The sequence below is a fragment of the Condylostylus longicornis genome, unplaced genomic scaffold (genome assembly GCF_029603195.1).
Source record: "Condylostylus longicornis isolate FDR11 unplaced genomic scaffold, ASM2960319v2 ptg000038l, whole genome shotgun sequence".
In the NCBI taxonomy this organism is placed as follows: Eukaryota; Metazoa; Arthropoda; class Insecta; order Diptera; family Dolichopodidae; genus Condylostylus; species Condylostylus longicornis.
In genome coordinates this window covers 15,798,378-15,819,194 of record NW_026578007.1, presented here as the reverse complement: position 1 = coordinate 15,819,194, position 20,817 = coordinate 15,798,378, and the positions used below count along the sequence as shown (strand labels likewise).

The 20,817-nt window shown below is 22.3% G+C and overlaps 1 protein-coding gene across 3 annotated transcripts in view; it reads right to left on the bottom strand.

Annotated features, from left to right (window-relative positions):
• Positions 1-20,817, bottom strand: part of LOC129609290 (motile sperm domain-containing protein 2-like) — a 65,581-nt gene that overhangs the window by 30,974 nt on the left and 13,790 nt on the right. For 2 of the 3 annotated variants that reach the window (XM_055521222.1, XM_055521227.1), the window contains exons 2-3: positions 13,524-14,012; positions 11,752-12,041 (exon numbers count right to left, since the gene is read on the bottom strand). In XM_055521222.1, coding sequence (XP_055377197.1) covers positions 11,752-12,041; positions 13,524-14,012 — 779 coding nt within the window. Of the gene's footprint in view, positions 1-1,719; positions 1,985-11,751; positions 12,042-13,523; positions 14,013-20,817 lie in introns of those variants that run through there. The other variant, XM_055521223.1, reaches the window with a different exon arrangement.

Sequence of the window (20,817 nt, the reverse complement as noted above, 5' to 3'; positions counted from 1 at the left end):
AACGTAAATAATATTTTATACTGTGAATTTTATCAAAAACGAAATTGTAATTTGAGATTATTGTGAATATAAAATATTGAAGAAATTCACATAAAATATTTTGAACCGTGAATAAGTTTAGTACTTCAATATAATTAAATTTATATGTAGTATTTAAATTATAATATTTAAGTAGTTAACTACAAAATGCTATGTAGTTTTTTATATTATTTGAAAATGATAAGATATTGTTTTTGAAATGTCAAAAATTGATTTGTTTTGTTGTTTGGTATCGGAATGTAAACAGTGGCGTAACATTTTTTTATTATCTATCTTTTTTTTTAATCAAGAGAAAATATTATTTGAAATAAATTTTCTAGTATTCACAATTCTGATGGACAATTTTTCATTTCCTCTTGAATTTATTAAATTTAATTGATTCAAGATAAAAGTTTTAAATATAAAATTAAGTAGCAGAGTTTAATAAATCCTTAAATACATATATGTAAACCACATGAAGTACACAAATTTGCTAACAAATAGCAAAATTTAGATTTAAATACCTACTTTATGGTTAGTAAAGCATTGTATAAAAGACAGTGTAAGATTGGTAGTAAGAATGATGTTGCTAATAAAACGAATTTTGTATTTTAGAGAATTTTAAATAATTTTTGTCCATGACTCACTGATTTTTCATACTCATTTAATAAGTTTATTTAATCTATATTCTTGAATGGCTTTATTTTTTACTTCATACGTTTTTTTTTTCAAAATAAATAAATTGGAACCTGTGTATATTTTCAATACACAATTTCTCTTAAATATCTGGTCTTTTAATTAGATTAAGTATACATTGAAAATATGGGTACACAATACATTTTTCATTTTTAAATTATGCAGAATATAAGTGGATTCTGATTAATTTCAGATAATTTGGTCACAACTATTAGAACGTTACTGAAAATTCTATGATTTATTTCGAAATCACAGATATTTTGATAAAGCTGTTAAAATGTTATTCAAAACTCTTTTGCCTTATTTGGAAAAATTTTGCTTTTCAAAAATCAAACGTATATAAAAACTCATATTATTTATTCTAGTATAAAATAATTATAATTATTGATATTATATTGGAGAATAAAGAAAAAAACGAATTGTGAATATTAGAAAATTTATTTTTAATATAGTAATTACTGTCCTTAAGGTAATTGCATCTAGTATTCCAGTATATAATATATTAGTAAAAGTTTATAAACAAAATTTATACACATTTTTTTTATGTCCGGTATAATTTAATAGAATATACTTCGAATACCTTTATTGCTATAATAATAAAAAAGTAAATTTCCTAAAATTTAACACTTAAAAAAAAAAAAAAAAAAACAAAAAAAAGTAACAACAACAAATTCAAGAACTACTTAAAAAAAAAAGCAAAAGACTGATGATAGTTGCTTCACATAATTTACTACACACTTCATACCCAATACTTGTTGTTGCAGAATTTACTATATTGAATACTTTTGGTATTATTTCTTTCTTTTTTTGTTTTCTTTTTCTTTCTACTACTTACTTTTATTTAATTAGTTAATAAGTAAGTAGTTTTGCAAAAATTAAAGATTTTTATAAATTTTTGTATTAAACTTGATTTAAATATAATATTTCATATTATTGTATATATAAAATTAATGTATTTTATCACTTAATAAAATAATTTACATACAAAATATAGAAATAACATACCCTAGGCATCTTCCTTTTATGGAACAATGAAAAAAAAAATTGTTTGTTTGTTTGTTTTTTTAATATAATATAAAAAAGATTTCTTATTTTAGTTACAACACAATTTTTTATAGAGTTTATTTAATTGAAAAAATATATATTTGTGTATATAACATTTCAACCTTCAGATAACAATATTTTTGTTAACAAGATGATACATAGCAATTATTACAAATTTTTTATACATGTATATATATATATTTCTTTTTTTTTTTAATAAATTAAACCTATCCCAAAGCTTTTCAGGTACATACTGAAAAATAAGAAGTTCTAGTTCTTGCAAGTAATGTCAACAAAACAACAGAGAAAACGCTCCCCTTTATAAATTATTATTAAAAGCAACAAAAAAAAAAATAAGCAAAAAAAGAAAAGAAGCCCAACAGAATAGACAACAGGAAAGAATAAAAAAAAATAAATAAAAAAATTTGTATCTGTGTTTTTAAATCTGAATCTTGTACAATACATAAATATTACATGAATAGCTGTAAAAATAGTAGATTCTGAAATCTGCTAAAATGTTAAATTTTTTTTGACATATAAAATATAATAATATTGAAGTAAGAATGAAAAGGATAACAAAAATTTTGAAATTTTTCTTTTTTCAACACCACAAATTAGTATTACAGTGAAATGTGTAAGAAAAAGATAAACATATTATACATTTAAAATTTTATATATTTATTTCTGTTCTTTTTGGCTTTTTTTTTTCTGCTTCATTCAAAACAACATGAAATAAGCAGTAGTAACCAAACCACAATTATATTGTAATGTAGTTGAAAGAAAATGAAAAACTACAAAGTCAAGATGTTTTTTTATATTATTATTTTGTAGAAAACTACATTATGAAATTGTGAGTATGTGACGTGACGTATCATCGAATGCGTAAAATGACGTTGAAAAATTTATAATAAATTGTACTACACAACACTGTTAGTGGGGCATGTTAATCAAATTTTAACAAATAACAGCTAACAAAACAGATGAAAAATTCTCAATTTTTTTTTTTCAATTTTTGCTTTACAATAATTAATTCTCTTTGCTTTTAAGTATTAAACTTAAAAGTGACATACACATGTACCCATATAAATATTTATGTTACGTATATGTATATTTACATGTTATTTTGTTTATGTACAGTATAATATTGCGTTCAAGATTTTTATGTAAGTATTAATAGTTATGGATGAATTTGATATAATGTGAAATGAATTTTAATAGGTTTAATTGGCTAATATGATTGGCTTTAAATATATTATTTATTAATGGATTAGATATTCGATTATTAACCAAAAAAGGAAAAAAGGAAAATCTTCGAATTTAAAAATTTTCAATCTATTTTTTTTTTATATTAATTACATATTATATTGATTTTGAAATTGTAGTATAACAGAATAATGTTTTATTGTAAAGATATTTAAAAAATTAAAAATGCAAAAATAAAGAATTTAATTTGATATTAATTCTTGATTTTGTTAAAAGTCAGCTTTTAAGAATGTATGAAAGTTTTTGTTTAAACATTAAATAAATTTTTCCATTAAATAAAAATTTTCCGTAAATTGTTCGGAATGTTGTTCAAAAGTTTGACTTATACAGTGTGCGCAAATTAAAAAAGTCGGTTGATCCTGTAACTTTGTGCTGGAAATTAATGCTGAATAGTTTGTACTTTAAATACAACATATGTACATACGTACATAAAAACAATATTTTTGTAGTAATTTTTAAAAATATCAGGAAAAAAAAAATAAATTTTTGATCTTCAAATAGATAACAAAGTAAATCTGTAGATTTGTTTAAACCACTTTTTAAATTTCATTCTTAAAATTCATTAAGCCAAATTTTATTAAATTATTTACTATAGCTATATTATAACAAATTTTCATGAATATTATAAAATCCTCGAGTATTAGTCGAGGAATTTAGAAAACAACTTCAATTTTCTATACTCAATATTTAATTTTTTTAAGATATAAATTCAATAAATTACTAAAATTTTATTAATATAATTGAAAAGTAAGAGAAATTTTTAATTATTAGCTATTTTAAATATAACCTTTAGCTTGCTATGTAAAGTTATATTCGATTTCCAAATATTAATAAAATATGCATACTTCTGGGGGCATCAAGTATTTAATAAATTTTATGAAATAACATAAAGATAATATTCAACTAACTAATATAGCAAATATTTTAAGACTTTAAGAAATTTTCATAAAAAAAAAATATTATTTTTATTTAAGAATTTAAAAAAAAAAGAGCCATATATAGCCATATTCAATATCTTAGTATAAAAATGGTGCAAGGGTCATTTATACTTAGTACATAATACACATTGAAAAAAGAAATGAAAAAAAATGAATAGAACACAAGACCAAATGAATTTTTTTTAACATTTTCTTTTGATGTTCCCTTTTTTTTTTTTGTTTTTCATATTTTATATTATTTTTTTATTGAACTTAAACAATTATCATACTTTTTTATATATCTTCTATAATATGTATGTATATAAATATTAAATTATATCCTTATAGAATAACTTGTGTAAAGGATATTGTACATGTGCGTGTCTTTATTATTATATAAGCAAGCAACTCACACAATGTACTATATACATATATAATTTTTTTTTATAAGTTATTTTTAGATACTTATAAACCTAAGAAACGATGTGCTATATATTATGTATAGTATATAATATACAAGTATATATATATATATAAATTATAAAGTTTTTTTTTTTTATTATTATTTTCATATTTAATTGAAGTTTTTGATATTTTTTATATTATTTTTATTGAAAGAAATGGAAAAAAAAAGTGCGGAGACTTTAAATAAAAAAACAAAAAAAACAAATTCAATTGTTTTCTAATACTCGTGTAATTGATTTTCATAAAAGAAAAATAATTTTCAATTTTTCTTTTCTAATATTATAGTTATTATGGTATTTCAATTTAAATATTTCATTTATAATGTTTACATTTTAAAATTCAAAATGTCACAATATCTACAATGAAATTATAAATTTAATTTAATGCTCTTAAAATTTAGCGACATGCTAATAAATTCAACGCTATTAGAAACTAACAAATGGCTTTAATATTAAAAAGAGAAGTGAACAAGAGAATATTCGGTCAATTTTTTTATACTTTCATTCTAGTAAAAGTAAAAATACTTGTCGGACTGTTAGCAATATAAATAAAATTTGATATTGTCACGATACTGTTGTAGAAACAATTAAATACAAAGTTCGCTCTTGTAATTTTTCTATAACCCGAATTACATTGCTCTTCAATTTCTTCTATCTTGAAATATACCATTAAATATACCATTAATTTGGAATTATAAGATTTAGTTGTGATAGCATTAGTACGAGAATCTCTTTAATATCATCAATAGAACTCAAAAGTTTATTAAATTATAATTGTAATCATATTATAATAAATGCAATATTTTGAGGTCAAAATGCAAAATTTAGCCCTATAAAAACCAATTAAAATTAAAAATATGGATAAAATAAAAAATTAATTTGAAAATAAGTTTATTTACCCGAAAATATTAAAATTTCATGATTTACAAAACAGGTGACGTTCATCTTTGAGTAGCATTAATAATTTTTGCGTCATAATACGATTTTGGCACGATTTCAACAAGATTTTTAAATCCAATCCAGTCATTGAACATAAATTGTTGAATTCAACTTAAATATATATTTATTTCTGAATTTGACTGGGTTACCGTAAAGAGCAGCAAGATTATTTTTTGTTATACAGCACCATAGAACACACATACACACGCACATAATATAAAACATACACCCTGATTCTTATTTTTTATTTTCTCTAATTTGTATATACACTCTTTTTACTAAACGACAAATTTCCTTAATCGTTTTAACCATGCCATAATTATTTTTTTTTTTTCTTCTTATTTTTTCTATATTCAAATAATTTATCCAACATATTATATACATATTTTATTTATTCGAACAATTTAATTACCCATGAATATTTACAAAAAAAAAATTTTTTATTATACAATTATGAGTATATGTCATTTCAATTTTTATATTATTATTACATATTTACTATATTTGGTGTTGAAAAATTTAACATATTGCATGCATTTTATATAATATAATAATGTAATTGATTTGAGAATAAGTTTATAATACATATGTATAAGGGGTTTTCATAAACACAATAAATCGCAATATAATATTGCCAAAATTACACTGTAGTGTTCATAAGAAAATGTTGCAAATCAATTTTTGTTTATAAATATTTCTTGATTATTATAAATTTTATAGCGCAGCCTGTTTTGCTTTTTTGTTGTAAATTTGAATTACATTTATCACGTTATTGTCTTGCAGTATTGCGTTTATGAAAAACTCTCTTATTACAGAGAATTAAAAAAACGAATGTGTATATAGAAAGAAAAAAACGAGAATATATAAAAAACGCAATAATGCAAAACAATAACTTCAACACGTAATATTGCAAAAACGACTGTTATAACATGATGGATATGCAATATATTTTTAAATATTCTATATAAAATCAAAGCAATTTAAATAATTTAACTGCACTTATCTTAACAATTTAACTATATTGCTGACAGTTATATATTTTAACAATGTTTCTGAGTGTAATAACTTAAATAGCAACATTTGTTTAATAACATAAATATAGACGCAGATATTCACTATACATCGGAATATGCTGTTGTTTATGGAAAAGCCTTCTTACTCACTAAAATATATTTTTTATACAAAATATGTCTGCTAATTTACTTTATAGCCTAACAAGTAATATTTAACCGATTAGTAAACAACTAAATCTTGTGGCATTGGAATTCTCATTCTAAATAACACAAAAAATTTAAATAAAGTTTGATATTAATTCTAGTTTTAGCTTTGTAGAATCGCAAATACAGGACCTTTGTTTCAGCGTTTATAGATTTAATTTTCAAATAAAAAGTTTTGATCATAACTATAAAGTATAATAATTTATTACAGTTAACGCTCCAGTTGAGTCCGTGATTATTAAATTTATTATTATTACCTTAATAGAATCACGTGTTAAAAAAATCATTATATGTAATAATAATAAAAAAATAATTTTACAATTCATTTATGCCCATATATCCTTTAGATTTCGAGAATAATTAAAATGCCTTATAACTATTTTAAGTGTCAAAACAATTTTTCTTATAATGTTTTAGTTACCATTATAATAATATCCTTAAATGTAAAAGGACATTTTTTTTCCCTTGAAGTCTAGTTAGCTATATAAAAACAAATTTTTGTTTTCTATACATTAATATTAAATAGGAAATAAAAGTGTTTTGTGGTTGTAATTTGAATTTTGTACAAAAATTTAGGTAGATTATTAAACAGAGATTCTAAACAATTTCAAATTAAACAGAGAGTCTATAAATAATTTGGAATTGAATAACATATTTTAAATTAAATTATATTGGCAGCGCTTATGACACTATATTTTTGAATGATATAATTTTAGAATTTGGTTTTTATTAGTAACCATTGTAAGTTTAATTTAAAGTTTTGCATAATTTTAGGCGCGTATTATAGTTGTTAATACAAGAATAAGGAACACGAAAAAATTAACATCTTATTATATGCTTTATAATCGTAGAGAATCAATCTTAAATATTTGAATTATATAAAATGAAATATTTCAAATCTAGCTGATTCAGAAATGTAACAAAATGGAATAGAATTTCCTGACAATAGCATTTTAATTTCAGAATATTCATATATGAATTTAATAAAGTTTTTTCTGATGAATTTTATTTTGCCCGGAAAAATTGAAAAAAAATTCCGATGGATGTTTTGAAATTACTATTTACACTAGGGTTTTTAGTAAGGAACTGGCATATTTTAATTAATTTTAATTTTTAAATATGATATTGGCGCTTTAATAGGAACTTGATATCGCTTTTTTAAAAAATTAATTGTGAATAAATTTTTGATAATTAAATATTTAAAAATTTCAAGAAAATTTAATGAGAAAATAGCAAAAATTATTTCAGAAAAATTCTGAAATTCATTTTCATCATTCAAAGATTGAGAAGCACTGATCTATGTTTACAAATATATAAGTAATTTGTTCATTATTATGAGACCACAATATTTGTGTGTAAAAACATTAAATAAAATTTTATACTCTTGTAAAATTTTCTTGTCTACAGGTGAGTTTTATTTTCATATAAAAAAAAAAAAAAAAAACAAAATAAAAAATGTAATATAATCCGGAAAAAGGTTATTTTCGGTCTGTAATTATTTGATTTATTTATTAGCCTTTTATTCTTTCTCCCAAAAATTTCAAATAATATACGTGAAAACAAAATATGTGTACAGATGTGTGAGTTGAAAAAAAAAATGGTAAAATATAAAAATCTAAAAAGAACAAGGAATCGTTATTATTTTTTTTAAGTAGAATAATTTTTTTGTCCTTAGTTTTTTCCATTCATTTCTTTATGGAAAAATTTAGTGGGTATTTAAGGTATACACAAAAACAATTTACACTTTGATATTTATTCATAAAAAAAAAATAAATAAAATGAAATTAATTAATTACCTCTGCAACGTGTAAAATTTTTCCTTTTATTTATTCATTTATAAATATTTATTTTTCTTATATTTAATACGAGAGTTGTTCCTTTTTCATAGGGCACTTTTCAATAATTATTTCATAATTTTCAATAATTATTTCTCATAACAATAGTCTCGTCATAATTAAGATATTTTTTTGTATTTCCAATTTAATTAGGGAAATTGTAATCAAAATCGGGTTTTTTAATATTCCTTATTAATAAAGGACAATTAAGAACGTGCCATAAGATTTAAAAGAACAAATAGAGAATAACAACAGAGGATAATTTAAATTTTTGGTAGTTTTATAGATAAAATTATGGACAGGATCATTTAATATTTTTAAATCACAGTATAAGGTACATAAGATTAGAATTTTCGTTATTATTTATTAGAAACTTTTAAATAAAAAATTTAAATAATTTTCTCCAATTCACACATTTGGAGGCGCACGTTGTAAATAATTAATAGGAAAACATGTTTTATTAAGAGGGTTTTATTAAAAGCTGCATATATAGTTGACAAATCAGTATAGAATAGAGGTGGCCGAGCTCTTTCTGAGGTATTTTTCAGCAGCCGTTATTTTTCAGCAGCCGTTATTTTTCAGCAGCACTTAAATCTTAATTAATCCAAAATTTTAGATTACAAATTATATTCAAAAGTGATACAAATTATTTTTTTCAACTCTTTCAGCTAAATATCAACTACTTACTCTTTATAATGAAATTTTACGAATCGAAAATCGATGTGGAATCGATTCGGTATTACGAATTCGAATGTTTTTCTTCAATCCATGTAGTTTTTGATGACTTATATCATTTTGCAACTAAGAATTTGCAGTACCTTAAGAATTATAACTATATTTTCCTAAACACATATGGAAAGGCAATTTTTTTTTCTTGAAATATCAATAATACAAAAATGAAAACGGAAGCCGAACGTATTTATCGAGAGCCATAAAAATTTAAATAAACATAAATAATTGTGTTCTGTAGAACCGGACAAATTGACGAGAATTTCTGAAAAATGAATAAAATTTCATTCACAATGTCAGAAATTTGTCTATCAGGCCACTAAGCTGAAATGATTTTCCGAAATATTTCGAAGTAAATGAATTTACGAAAACAATTATTAATGTTTTATATTGCGAATTATTTCCATTGAAATATTTTTAATATAACAAGGACAATTATTAGTAAAATGTTTTAGGAAATTTTTATACAGATTTTTTTACGTAGCCAAATTTTAAAAATAATTCAAAAATTTAAAAAAAATATATATTTTTTTTAATATTAATTTATTATCCTTAAATTTTTCTATAAAATATGCAAAAATTTCTTTTGATTTATAAACTATACACTTAACATAAAAATATATAAAATGCAATCCTGCAATTTTGAGGATACTTGAATGTGTGTGTATGTCATGAGTACACACCATTTAAATTTTAATTTAAATTTTAATTTTTTCATTTTAATTTTCTTCTTAATATTTCTGTATGAATAATTTATTAATAAAAAAAAAAAATGCGAATAAAACGCTCACACTCTACGGAATGGCTTTTCTCTCGCATTAATTTTTTCAACCCCGTATATTAATTTTTCCGTACTTTTAATGCATTTGCATTATAGAAACAAGGATTCTATATACAAGAATTTATTATTATAGGTAAAAGTTTAAGAAATAAAAAATTAAATAATTTTTTCTTTTAAGTATCATTGTGTATACCTTGTTGAATTAATAAAACAAAATATTTTTAACAAACCATATTATTCGGTCACGTTTATATCTATAAACAAAAATATTTGATGTGAACAGCACATAATCGGCCGCATTTGTTAAAATATTGCATAAAATTATGAAAATGTTTTTTAAAAAAGAAATAAATTTTGAACTTCTTTTTTGTACCAAAATGAATTGAAAATTCTATGAAAGGTGGTTCAAAGCTTTCAAGTTATTGATTCTAGAAAAATGTTAATTTGATTCTTAGGAAAGATTCATTTTCACTCGATTTCCCTATACAAAGTTGTCAAAATAATTTTTTTAACTCTCAAAATTGAAATATTGAACCACAAGAAATTTCGTCAATTCGTTCCTTAAATATGATAAAAAATGTAAAATCAGCTCCTATAGTGAAATAATATTATTATCAATATTTTCGAAAAATTCAGATATTTCCGAAATACTGATTAATTCTCACAATAACTAGATATGAAATATTAAGGAAATCATTCGAACCGAATGAAATATTAAGGAGATCGACCCTTAGTAAAGGTCACTAAGTTGTGATCTCATCAAAAATCAAGCATGTTATTTTTTAATGCGGCTCTTATGAGCATGATCAAAAATGTAAAATAGGCTCGTAGTAAAGGTCCAGTTACTGAGATCTGACATATCTCAAAAATTGATCAATACTCGTCCCATTTCCAAATTAAACTTATAAAATACATAAATTTTCGTGAAAATCATTTCGAAATATTGCAAATTTTTGGGGGTTGTATAATAAACTTCATAATTTTATTTTGATTGTAAAATAAAATCAAGTCGAAATTTCGTATCTCCATATATCATTTCTGTTAAAAATTATGGACATACATAATTTAATACCATGACAAAAATTACCTTATTTATGCAATAAGATACGATCGCTAAATATAGGCATAACTTTTTAATTATATTCACTTATATAGTATAAGTTAGAAACTTTTTCAGGATTTTATTCAAAACTAATAATAAAATATAGTGAGAGAGAAATATGCAATACATACACGCACATTACATAAAAATCTAAGTGTTTTTTAAATAAAAGCAATTTTTATATTTGTAAATCTAAATATGTATAACAGTATAAATGTATATGTATAACAGTATAAATGTGCATAATAAAATATATACTTACCTTTCACATTTTCCTTTTATATACTAGACTACATTGTACATTTTATTAAAAATAAATTTAACCTTGCTATTTATATTCATGCATATTTATACAGGGTGTTCGTGACTTGGTATGGTGTCCTCCCAAAAAATAAAAAAAATTTACAGTCTTTTTTAAAACTAAACAAATTTTAGTATTAATTTTTGTGTCTGACATTCCTGAGTCAAAAGTTAAACAATAACAATTCTATGTTTTTTAGAAAGATCCTGTTAATGCGGCCTCAAATAATTAGGGAAGACGGGTGAAATCAATGAAAACTTTCTGTATTACTTCTTTGTTTCGTGTGAACTCATTCTATTACCTTGCAACATATAGTAATGGTATTCGGGTCTCGAACACCCTGTTTAGTTTGTTTAAGGTTATACATTTATATAAATTATATAAATAATATTTTCATGCAAATTTAAAAAGTATATAAATGTAATATATATATAAAGGTACTCACCTTTTTTGTATGACCAACTCCTTCTGTCGATGAAATTGATGATGCTGGTGATGGAAATGGATTACCATTTAATTTTGGTGCTTGTGATTGTTGCTGTATTGTTGTCGTTGAACTAATTTTATTTGAATTTCTTACTTCCGGTATTAATTTAAATTCATAATCTACATTACCGCCCCATATTTTTAAACAATGTGAATCCGGTATATATTCTTTTATATTTTTTGTATTTAAAAATTTCATTTTTGCAACAGCCTTTGGTGGTAAAAGTCCTTTGATAATTTTAAATGCAGCTAAAAAAAAAAAAATTTTATTTTATTATATAAAAGAAAAAATAAGAGAAAAAGAAGAAAAAAATTTTTGCATTCTTTATTATATTCGTGTATAACAGTGTAGTACAGTGGTATTTTTCCATAATACTTTAAGATTTATATTTCATTTTTTTATGAGTAAAATACGAAAGGATATTGAAAAATATTAATATAGCAGAAGAGGTTTATAATGAAGTAAAGTGGTATCTAAATGAAGTGGAGCAAAATAATTTTCTGATCTTTATTATATAGGTTTTAGAAGCATTTAAAATTAGTATTATACAGGAATTGAAGGTGTATAAATGCTAGAACCAAAAACTGTCCTAGTCGGATACTAGTTGTTGGTTTTTTAATTTATAAAAAATTAAAATTCTGCTTAATATTATCTACTTTTGACAAAATTTAGTTCTGACCTAATGGCAAAAGTACAAAAAATTACATTTTGTGCTTATCTTTTATTAGAAGTTTTAAATACATAATTGATCCGAAACACATTAGCCTGGATTTAGGTAATTTATCATCATAATTCAGAATTCTGAATTTTATCCAGGAATTTTTAGCCGCTCTTTTGTAGACAATGAACAAACATTATATTTCATTCAGGAATTGTTAGCATATCTTTTAAGAGTGTCATGTTGTAGCAAATTTTTGAAGCTTGAACACATGACTTTGAAAAATAATTTTATATAAAGCTCTTATTAAGTTTAATTTAAGAATTTTATATTTTTAAGCAAATTAATTATTTATTCTAATTTTTTAAAAGATAAGTGAATTGAGGAATTGAAATGTTGTGATAATTTTTTGGTACTCAATATACACGAGTACACAAAATAAATTCTCATTTTACATAGCAACATACTTCCTTTTGTTTTGAATTCATTTGTTACGTTCATTAAATTTTTATACTCAAAACAAGAAATTTTCTAGTATGATCCCATACCCATAGAATAACATATCGGTACGTCTACGTAAATTATTATCAAAACAAAATTTCTGTAAGCACACGTGTTTCAATTCAATGTTAAATTGAATGTAAAACATTATATTTGAACCCTATAGGAAAAAGTTCGTTTGACCTACTTATAAACAAACAAATATAGACATAATATATATGTAATTTTAAAATATCTATATAGACTTGGATATAGTCTTTAAATTTACCGTAGATACATAATTTCCAACATTTTAGATGAGAAAATTTTTGAATGTAAATCACATATAGCAATAAGTAGATATACATACAGCAGTATAGGAAATTTTAAGACAATTTATTGAAGTTGGTTAAAAAAAAAAAAATTATTTTGACTTCAAAGTATTTGAAAATAATTTAGTTCTCTGTTTCAAGGATCAACTATTTTTATAATTGGTACTTAAAATATAAATGCTGGAATGTAATTCATATGAACTTATTAAAAATACCCTTGATAATTAAAAAAAATAATTTGTTTTGTTTCTCATATTTACCATTTAAAATCCATGGCATTTCAAATATAATAATATAATTTAATGAATTTGGATAATAATATTTAAATGTATCAATTGTACGTTTTGTAAAATCCATATCCATATTTGATAAACCAGCTGATGACATATCAAAAAATAATGTTAATTGATCATAATCAGTTTCACGATGTATTCTTTCAATCCAATAAACTAAAATTCTTATTAATTCATTCATATCTTTGGTACCTTTTTGATGTAATTTTGATCTAACAATTATTAAATATTTTCCATCAATATCTTGTTTTTTAGCAAACATAGCACCAACATCCATATAATCTAAACGTATATTATTTTCATTAATATCATTTGTACCAAATGTTTTCCTCCATATACAAGTTTCCCATAACATATTTAATGCTTGTTTCATATCTAAATCAGTTTGTTCAAGAAATAATTGTAGCCATTTATTTGATGATTTAGCACGTTCAATATCATCTGGATGAAAACTTCCTAAAAATATAAAGAAAAAAATATTTTATTAATTCAATTATCTAGGATTCCGATTATTTAATTCAATTTTTTAAGCTCTAATACCTTAAAATGAAGTAGTGTAGTTTTATTTAAAAATTAAAGTAATGAACAAAAATTAAGAGTTCCCAAAAATTCTTATATTAATCTGGACTTTTGACTTTTTAAGGAAATCTTTAATAATCATAAAATTATATGCAAATAATTTATAGAAAAATTGGCAATGCATTTAAGTTTTTTTTTTTAATTCTTCTTGGCAACAGTTTCTATGTTGACCTTATTAAATTAATGATAAAGAAAGTCATAATTTAAAAAAAAAATTTTTTTTGGACCGCATTATTCACTTCATGTTTTTATGTATATATATATGTGTTATATATTCAGAATCATGTTGTTAAATATATTCTAGAACATATTGTTAAATTTATATATTCAACACATACATATATGCAAAGTTACATGATTTATTAAAAATTTCCATATTATTGTGGATATTTTGAAATGTGTATATTAGAGGAATGGGAAATTCATTTTATTTTTTGTGATTTAGCAAAAATATTATGAATTCATGAAAAATATTCAGATTTAATGAATTATCCAACTAGCTATAAGTAGCCATTAATGTAAAAAAATTGCATACTTATAGGGGTGAAAAGATTAATGTACCTGCTAGCATAGTTTAAATAAATATTGTCCTTTGAATTGCTTGTTTAAATTATTGAGAAAGTTTAAATATTAGCACTATAGCTAGCTAGCTAGTTAATGTAGAAATACAATTTTAAAAAAATATTGCATACTTTTAGGTGTTATATAATAAATTTTAATATTTCATTTTGACTGTAAAATAAAATTTAATTAACAGATTGTATAAATTATAGTTTTTCATAATTAATTTTTAAGTTATATTCACTTCAACATTTTGGCTCCCTTATAATTTCAACTATTAATATTACAATTAATAGTTTTATATGTGCCTTTATCAATTTAAATAAAACTGCGAGAAACAAAAATACGAGAAATATTAAAAAATTCAATTTCAAAAATCACTAAAGCTACAGAATTGCAGTTTCGCACAAAGCAAATATACTATTATAGGTCTATTATATATAATAAAAATCATTAAAATTGCATAACTCCAATTTTATGGCTATATGCCATTAAACTTGAAAAATAATTTTACCCGTATCTTAGAAACTATTTGATCTACGGAAAACCGAAATTTTTTTATAAACGAGTACGTTAATTTAATGACCATTATTTTCGATGAAATTCATTAAAATTGTCTGAGTTTGTGTGGTAGCTGCCGTGCGACTCCAAAAATTATGCAAACAGGAGATGCATAATTGAAAATTGAGTAATATCATTATCATTGACATGGTCAACTCTATTTTCCGTTTTTTCAATAATTTATATCATATGATCATGAATGATGTGTAAAAATTAACATATTCAAGTCTAAAAAAAAAAATTTACTGAACAATTTTAAGCAAAAATGCAATTTTATTTCAACAATTTTCTCATTATCTCTTTTTTTAAAATGATGTTTGATTACCTTTTATTTTTATTCTTTTTTCTTTGTTTTTTTGTTTTACACACTCTTTAATTGTGTATTAAAGATTCACGCATGTATTACTAATACGTTTAACTATATACACACAACACACAGTATTAAAAGCTATTGTAAAGATGAGCAATAACAGTTAATCGTTTGAATTAAAAAAAGATTTCTCGCATATAATAAAAAATAAAAGAGTCGTTAAACGTAACTCGTAACTGTTCTTTTTTTGTATATACTTTCATGAGAGATGCTAAAAAGCTCTCTTTTATTTTATTGTGTATAAATTTTTGATTTTTTTGCCTTTTTTTTTTGTTTTTCGGTTTTCTTCTTTCTATTAAAGGTAGATGTTATATACAAACACAATCATTTTCAATGTGTAGCTAAAATCAATTCGTAACATAAAAGAAATCATCATCATCATCATCATGATTATTACCTATCTATGCTTATATGTACGTATACATAATATTAAAGTGAGAAAACATTAGTAATCGTATATAGCGTGTATACATATTGTATACTCATGTTCGTATGCATTGCACTATAAACAATAATAAATTTAATATATTGTATATGCGGTGGCATGCATAAAAATTGTTAACATCATGATCTATAAACACATATATTCCTTGTATAATAGGTATCTATACACATACATAAATGTATATTCATATATACATACATTATATTCATATACATGTATGAATATAAAAAAATTTTAATTTATGATTATTTTATTTGTACGGTCAAGGTCATCTCATATGAAAGTAAAATTTTTATAGTTTACACACATAAAATAACTATAAGAGAAAAAAAAATTGTGTGGTCTTTTTAAAAGAAACATGAGGATTATTAGAGCTTTTTTAGAAAAAAAATAGAAAAAATTATGTTAAAAAGATAGAGGCTATATAGAGAGATATTGTATACATATATGTCTATATGCATTTATGCATTTTAATAATGAAAGAATATTGTATATAGAGAGTTTTCAAGGTTTAAAAAGCAGAAAAAAAAACGAATGGGTCAATAATTAAATAAATAAACAAAATAAACAATAATTTAAAAAAAAAAGGTTTTTAGGTTCTATTGCAACATTTATATATATATATGTACTCGTATATGTTAGTATATATCGTATACATTTAATTGACACAATAATTAGATCTTCGGAGATTGTAATAAAGTGCGGTTTATTGTTTTTTTTTTCTTGCTTTTCTTCTTTTGGCCTTTTGTATTGTACTTTCAATTTTTTGTGTTTTTTGTTAAATATCGTAATTTTGAATGAAAATTTATTTTACAAAATTTTGAAAAAAAAAATTTGTTTATATTTTTGTTTTTGGTTAAGGTGTGCCCGGTTCGAAAACTTATTGTGAATGAAAATGTTAATGAATAATGTGTGTAATGTTTTGAAAAAAATATTGTTAATTTTTTTAACATTTTCGTTTCGATATCGCGTGGTAATTATTTGGCAATACTTTAATTAAATTGATAAATTTCTATTTTATATGTATACTAAATAAAAATAGGGTTTTTTTTTTTATCATTTCAAGATTAGTAATTGAAAATTTAATTTTGTATTTTTGAATTGTAAAATTATAAAGTGCTAATAAGGTATACTTCTGATAAAAAATTTTTTAACAATTTGTGGTTTATTATTTGACATATATTTTGCTATGCGATTTGCATAATGCAATTCTTGACTTTGTTCCCCCTTGTTGTGAATATATTATAACAATTATTTGCTTATTTTGGATAAATTGAAATTAAAATTTTTTTGGTTTAGAAAATTAAATGATAATGGGAATTAATAAATTATATGTAAATATGTATATAAATATATGTAAATTTAAAATTTTATTAGCAAATTGCAGTTAAAAATAAGTTTTAATTGAACATTTGAAACAAAGCGACTGATTTTGTGACAAACAACCTTTTTTAAATGGCAACAACAAGTTTTGTTTTTCGGAAAACGAAATGATACCACTGTAATACACAATTCTTAACTTCGTACAGTAAGTCAAAATCGTATAAAAGAGCAAATATAAAATAAAAAACTTATCACTGATTTTTTCTTTCACAGATAACGGTACTCTTTATAAGACTTACTGTTATACGAAATGTTTGAACTACATAAATTAATTTGCAAAATTTTTTCATATTAAGAATATTTAAAAAATGGGTAATTCTAATAAAGAGATATAGGTAGCCTATTTGAAAGCAAAGGGAAGAGATTCATTAAATAGTTATATATATGTATTTATTCAAATTTTATAAAAACTATAAGGTTAAAACCAGCCCCAAGCACATAATCTGGGAATATTTTAACAAAAAATGTATGAGTTTGTGAAGTTAAGGATTGCGTATAGAGTTAGGGCGTAAAATATTAGAAGCTTGTCTCTAACAATAAAATCTGATTAATTTTTAACAGAGGTAATATTTTCTACATGGTTCCATTTCTGAAGAATATTATATGGAAATATGGTTTTTTGTGGGATCAAGGATTTTTGTTAATTTTTATAAAAATCGTCCCAATCAACAATACAATGCCTGGTAAAATGGGAAAAAAATTTAGTATTATAACAAAAATGTGACTAATATTAGTATGGCTTCCTGTCTTAACTACAGTAGCTTAAATTAATAATTATTTTTCTAGCAAATAATTTAATTATTATGAAATGACGAAAGACATGTTAATATAATCGGTATTTATTTTTGAATATACGCAAAATTCTCATTATATAGCGCATACCAAGTAGGTACATACACAATAAGCTGCCATAATAATTAGTAAGTTGAGCTTTCAATGACGCTTCGCTACTTATTTGTTTTTTTTTTTTAGAAAATTTTTAAAAATAATTTATTTATTTTTTTTTTTTTTTGCAAATATTATTCAATATTCGAAATATATTTTAGAATACAAGTATGCTAATTATTAATTTAAATAGTAAATATCGTGTAAAAATTATAATTTTAGGATAAAACTTATTATTTCTAAAATTGCCGGAATTTTTTAAACTAGTTTTTAAAATATTACTAAATATAGCAATTAGTTTAGTATACAGTCATATTTTTTTTTCGTATTTCCTGAAATTTTTACAAAAAAGTATATATGCATATTTCATTTTAGCATTAGGTTAACATTTATATTTCATCTTAGTTTTTGAAGAATATAATTTTGTCTAAATAATTATATATACTTGTAGTGAAGTGAAATTAAATCTGAAATGTAAATATTTTAAATAGAATTAGAAAGAATTTTCTTGAACGATTGAATAAATTTTTTGATTTATTTTGTTGCCACATACTTATACAAATGTAAGTATATGTATTCTTTAAACCAGAATTATGAATTAATGTGGCATTTATTTATGACCAGAACAATTTAAACAATTACCATAAATTTTAATATTATAATTAAACACTTTCTCAACTAAATTAATTTTAAATGACATTTCCGAAGAAATTTGCATTATAAGTATAGTTAACGTTATGGTAATGCAAAATTAATGAATTTAAATCGGTAATAATGATTTGGAATAATAAAGCTATGCAGCTGAAATTAATTAAGGAATAAAAATTTGATGTAATAGATTTTTAACAATAAATTATAGTTGTTTTACATTGTATTTTCTTATCACTTTAATTGAAAACGTAAAAGCTGTCCCATTAATCTACTTATCGACTGTCAGTAAAATTTTCTCTCATATTGTAAAAATCATCTTGTATGTTGAACTATAAGTAATGACAGTCGAATTCTTATTAAATAAAATTTTCATATTTAAATTTTTTAACTTGAATATTGGCTTAAATAAAGCTGCAACAAGCGAACAAAATGAGAAAATAACTATAAGATTGCTTGTGGGCATTCTTGAAAAAATTTGTAATAATTAAGTATATATATATGGCGATAGCAATTCATTTTTAAAGATGCATTTTTAATGTCAAATTAATTGATTTTACTTTTACCGTGTTTTAATTTCCGGTAGTCGTTCTTAATTATATGTTGCTTACATATTTAAAAATTTAATATTTTTTTTAAGAAATTTTGTCTAATATTGAGAGTGATTTACTTATGATCTGTTCTATTAAATGATATAGTGAAATACCGTCGCTTTATATTTCAACTTATAAGAGATTATTCTTGAACTGTTTAGCAACGCAGCACAACGGCAATTTGAATGTCATGGATAATATTGAATTGGAAATATTTTAATTGAATTTTCATTTACGAATTAAGTACCTATTTAATATCAATTATTATATACTTGTTATATATATGTTATATAATGCTGTATAATTGAAATTGTTATTTATTAATGAATTGTTACAGTTTATACATAATTATATATATAAAATATTTGTTTATAATTTATATGCATAAAACTTATATACTCATATATGCATATTTGGATAAAATCAAAAATTTAATTATCTAAGTACAATATAGATAATTTTTGAAAAAAACCCATTGTATTTATGTTAAACTGAGTGTAACAATAATGTCTATGCGACAAAAATCTTTAAAATAATTATATATATATACGAATTCATGTATGTGTATATGTAAGTGATTATTTAATGAATATCTATAGCTATTTATTTAGTTAAATACAAAATAAATTGATTTCCTACAATATCATTTAGAGTACACATATATGTATATATATATACAATACAATTTATATGGAAAATCTAAACATTGTTAGCCTTGAGCTGTTTTTTTGTTTCTTCTCGCGTATACCCCACGACGTCTGATATTTATATGTCAATAAATACTATGTCAATTGATAAATAATAGTTAAAAAGAAATTGTTTTTTTTTTGTTTTTTTCGCTATTGTATATATAGCAGCAATGTATTGGAAAATAATGAAAATAAATTTTATTATTCATTTATGTATGTCTAAGAGTACATATAACCATATAATATATTTATGGCGTCAAATGTGATACAGAGAACAAATATTGAATTATTTTTGTTTAAAATTGAAAAATTGAAAAATTAAACCAACTGGTTGTAGAAAAGAAGAATTATTAATTGGTATCGAATAAGGTCTTACCTAAAATTTTGATTTCATTTAGAAATTTTAAAAATATTTGTCAGTATGTATTTAAATTAAGTTTTATAATATTAGCGAATTTCTCTTAAATTAAAGATATGATATAGAAGTGACAAGTATACTTTACTATGCAATTAGCTATGTGAGACGGGACACATATAATGTGATTAG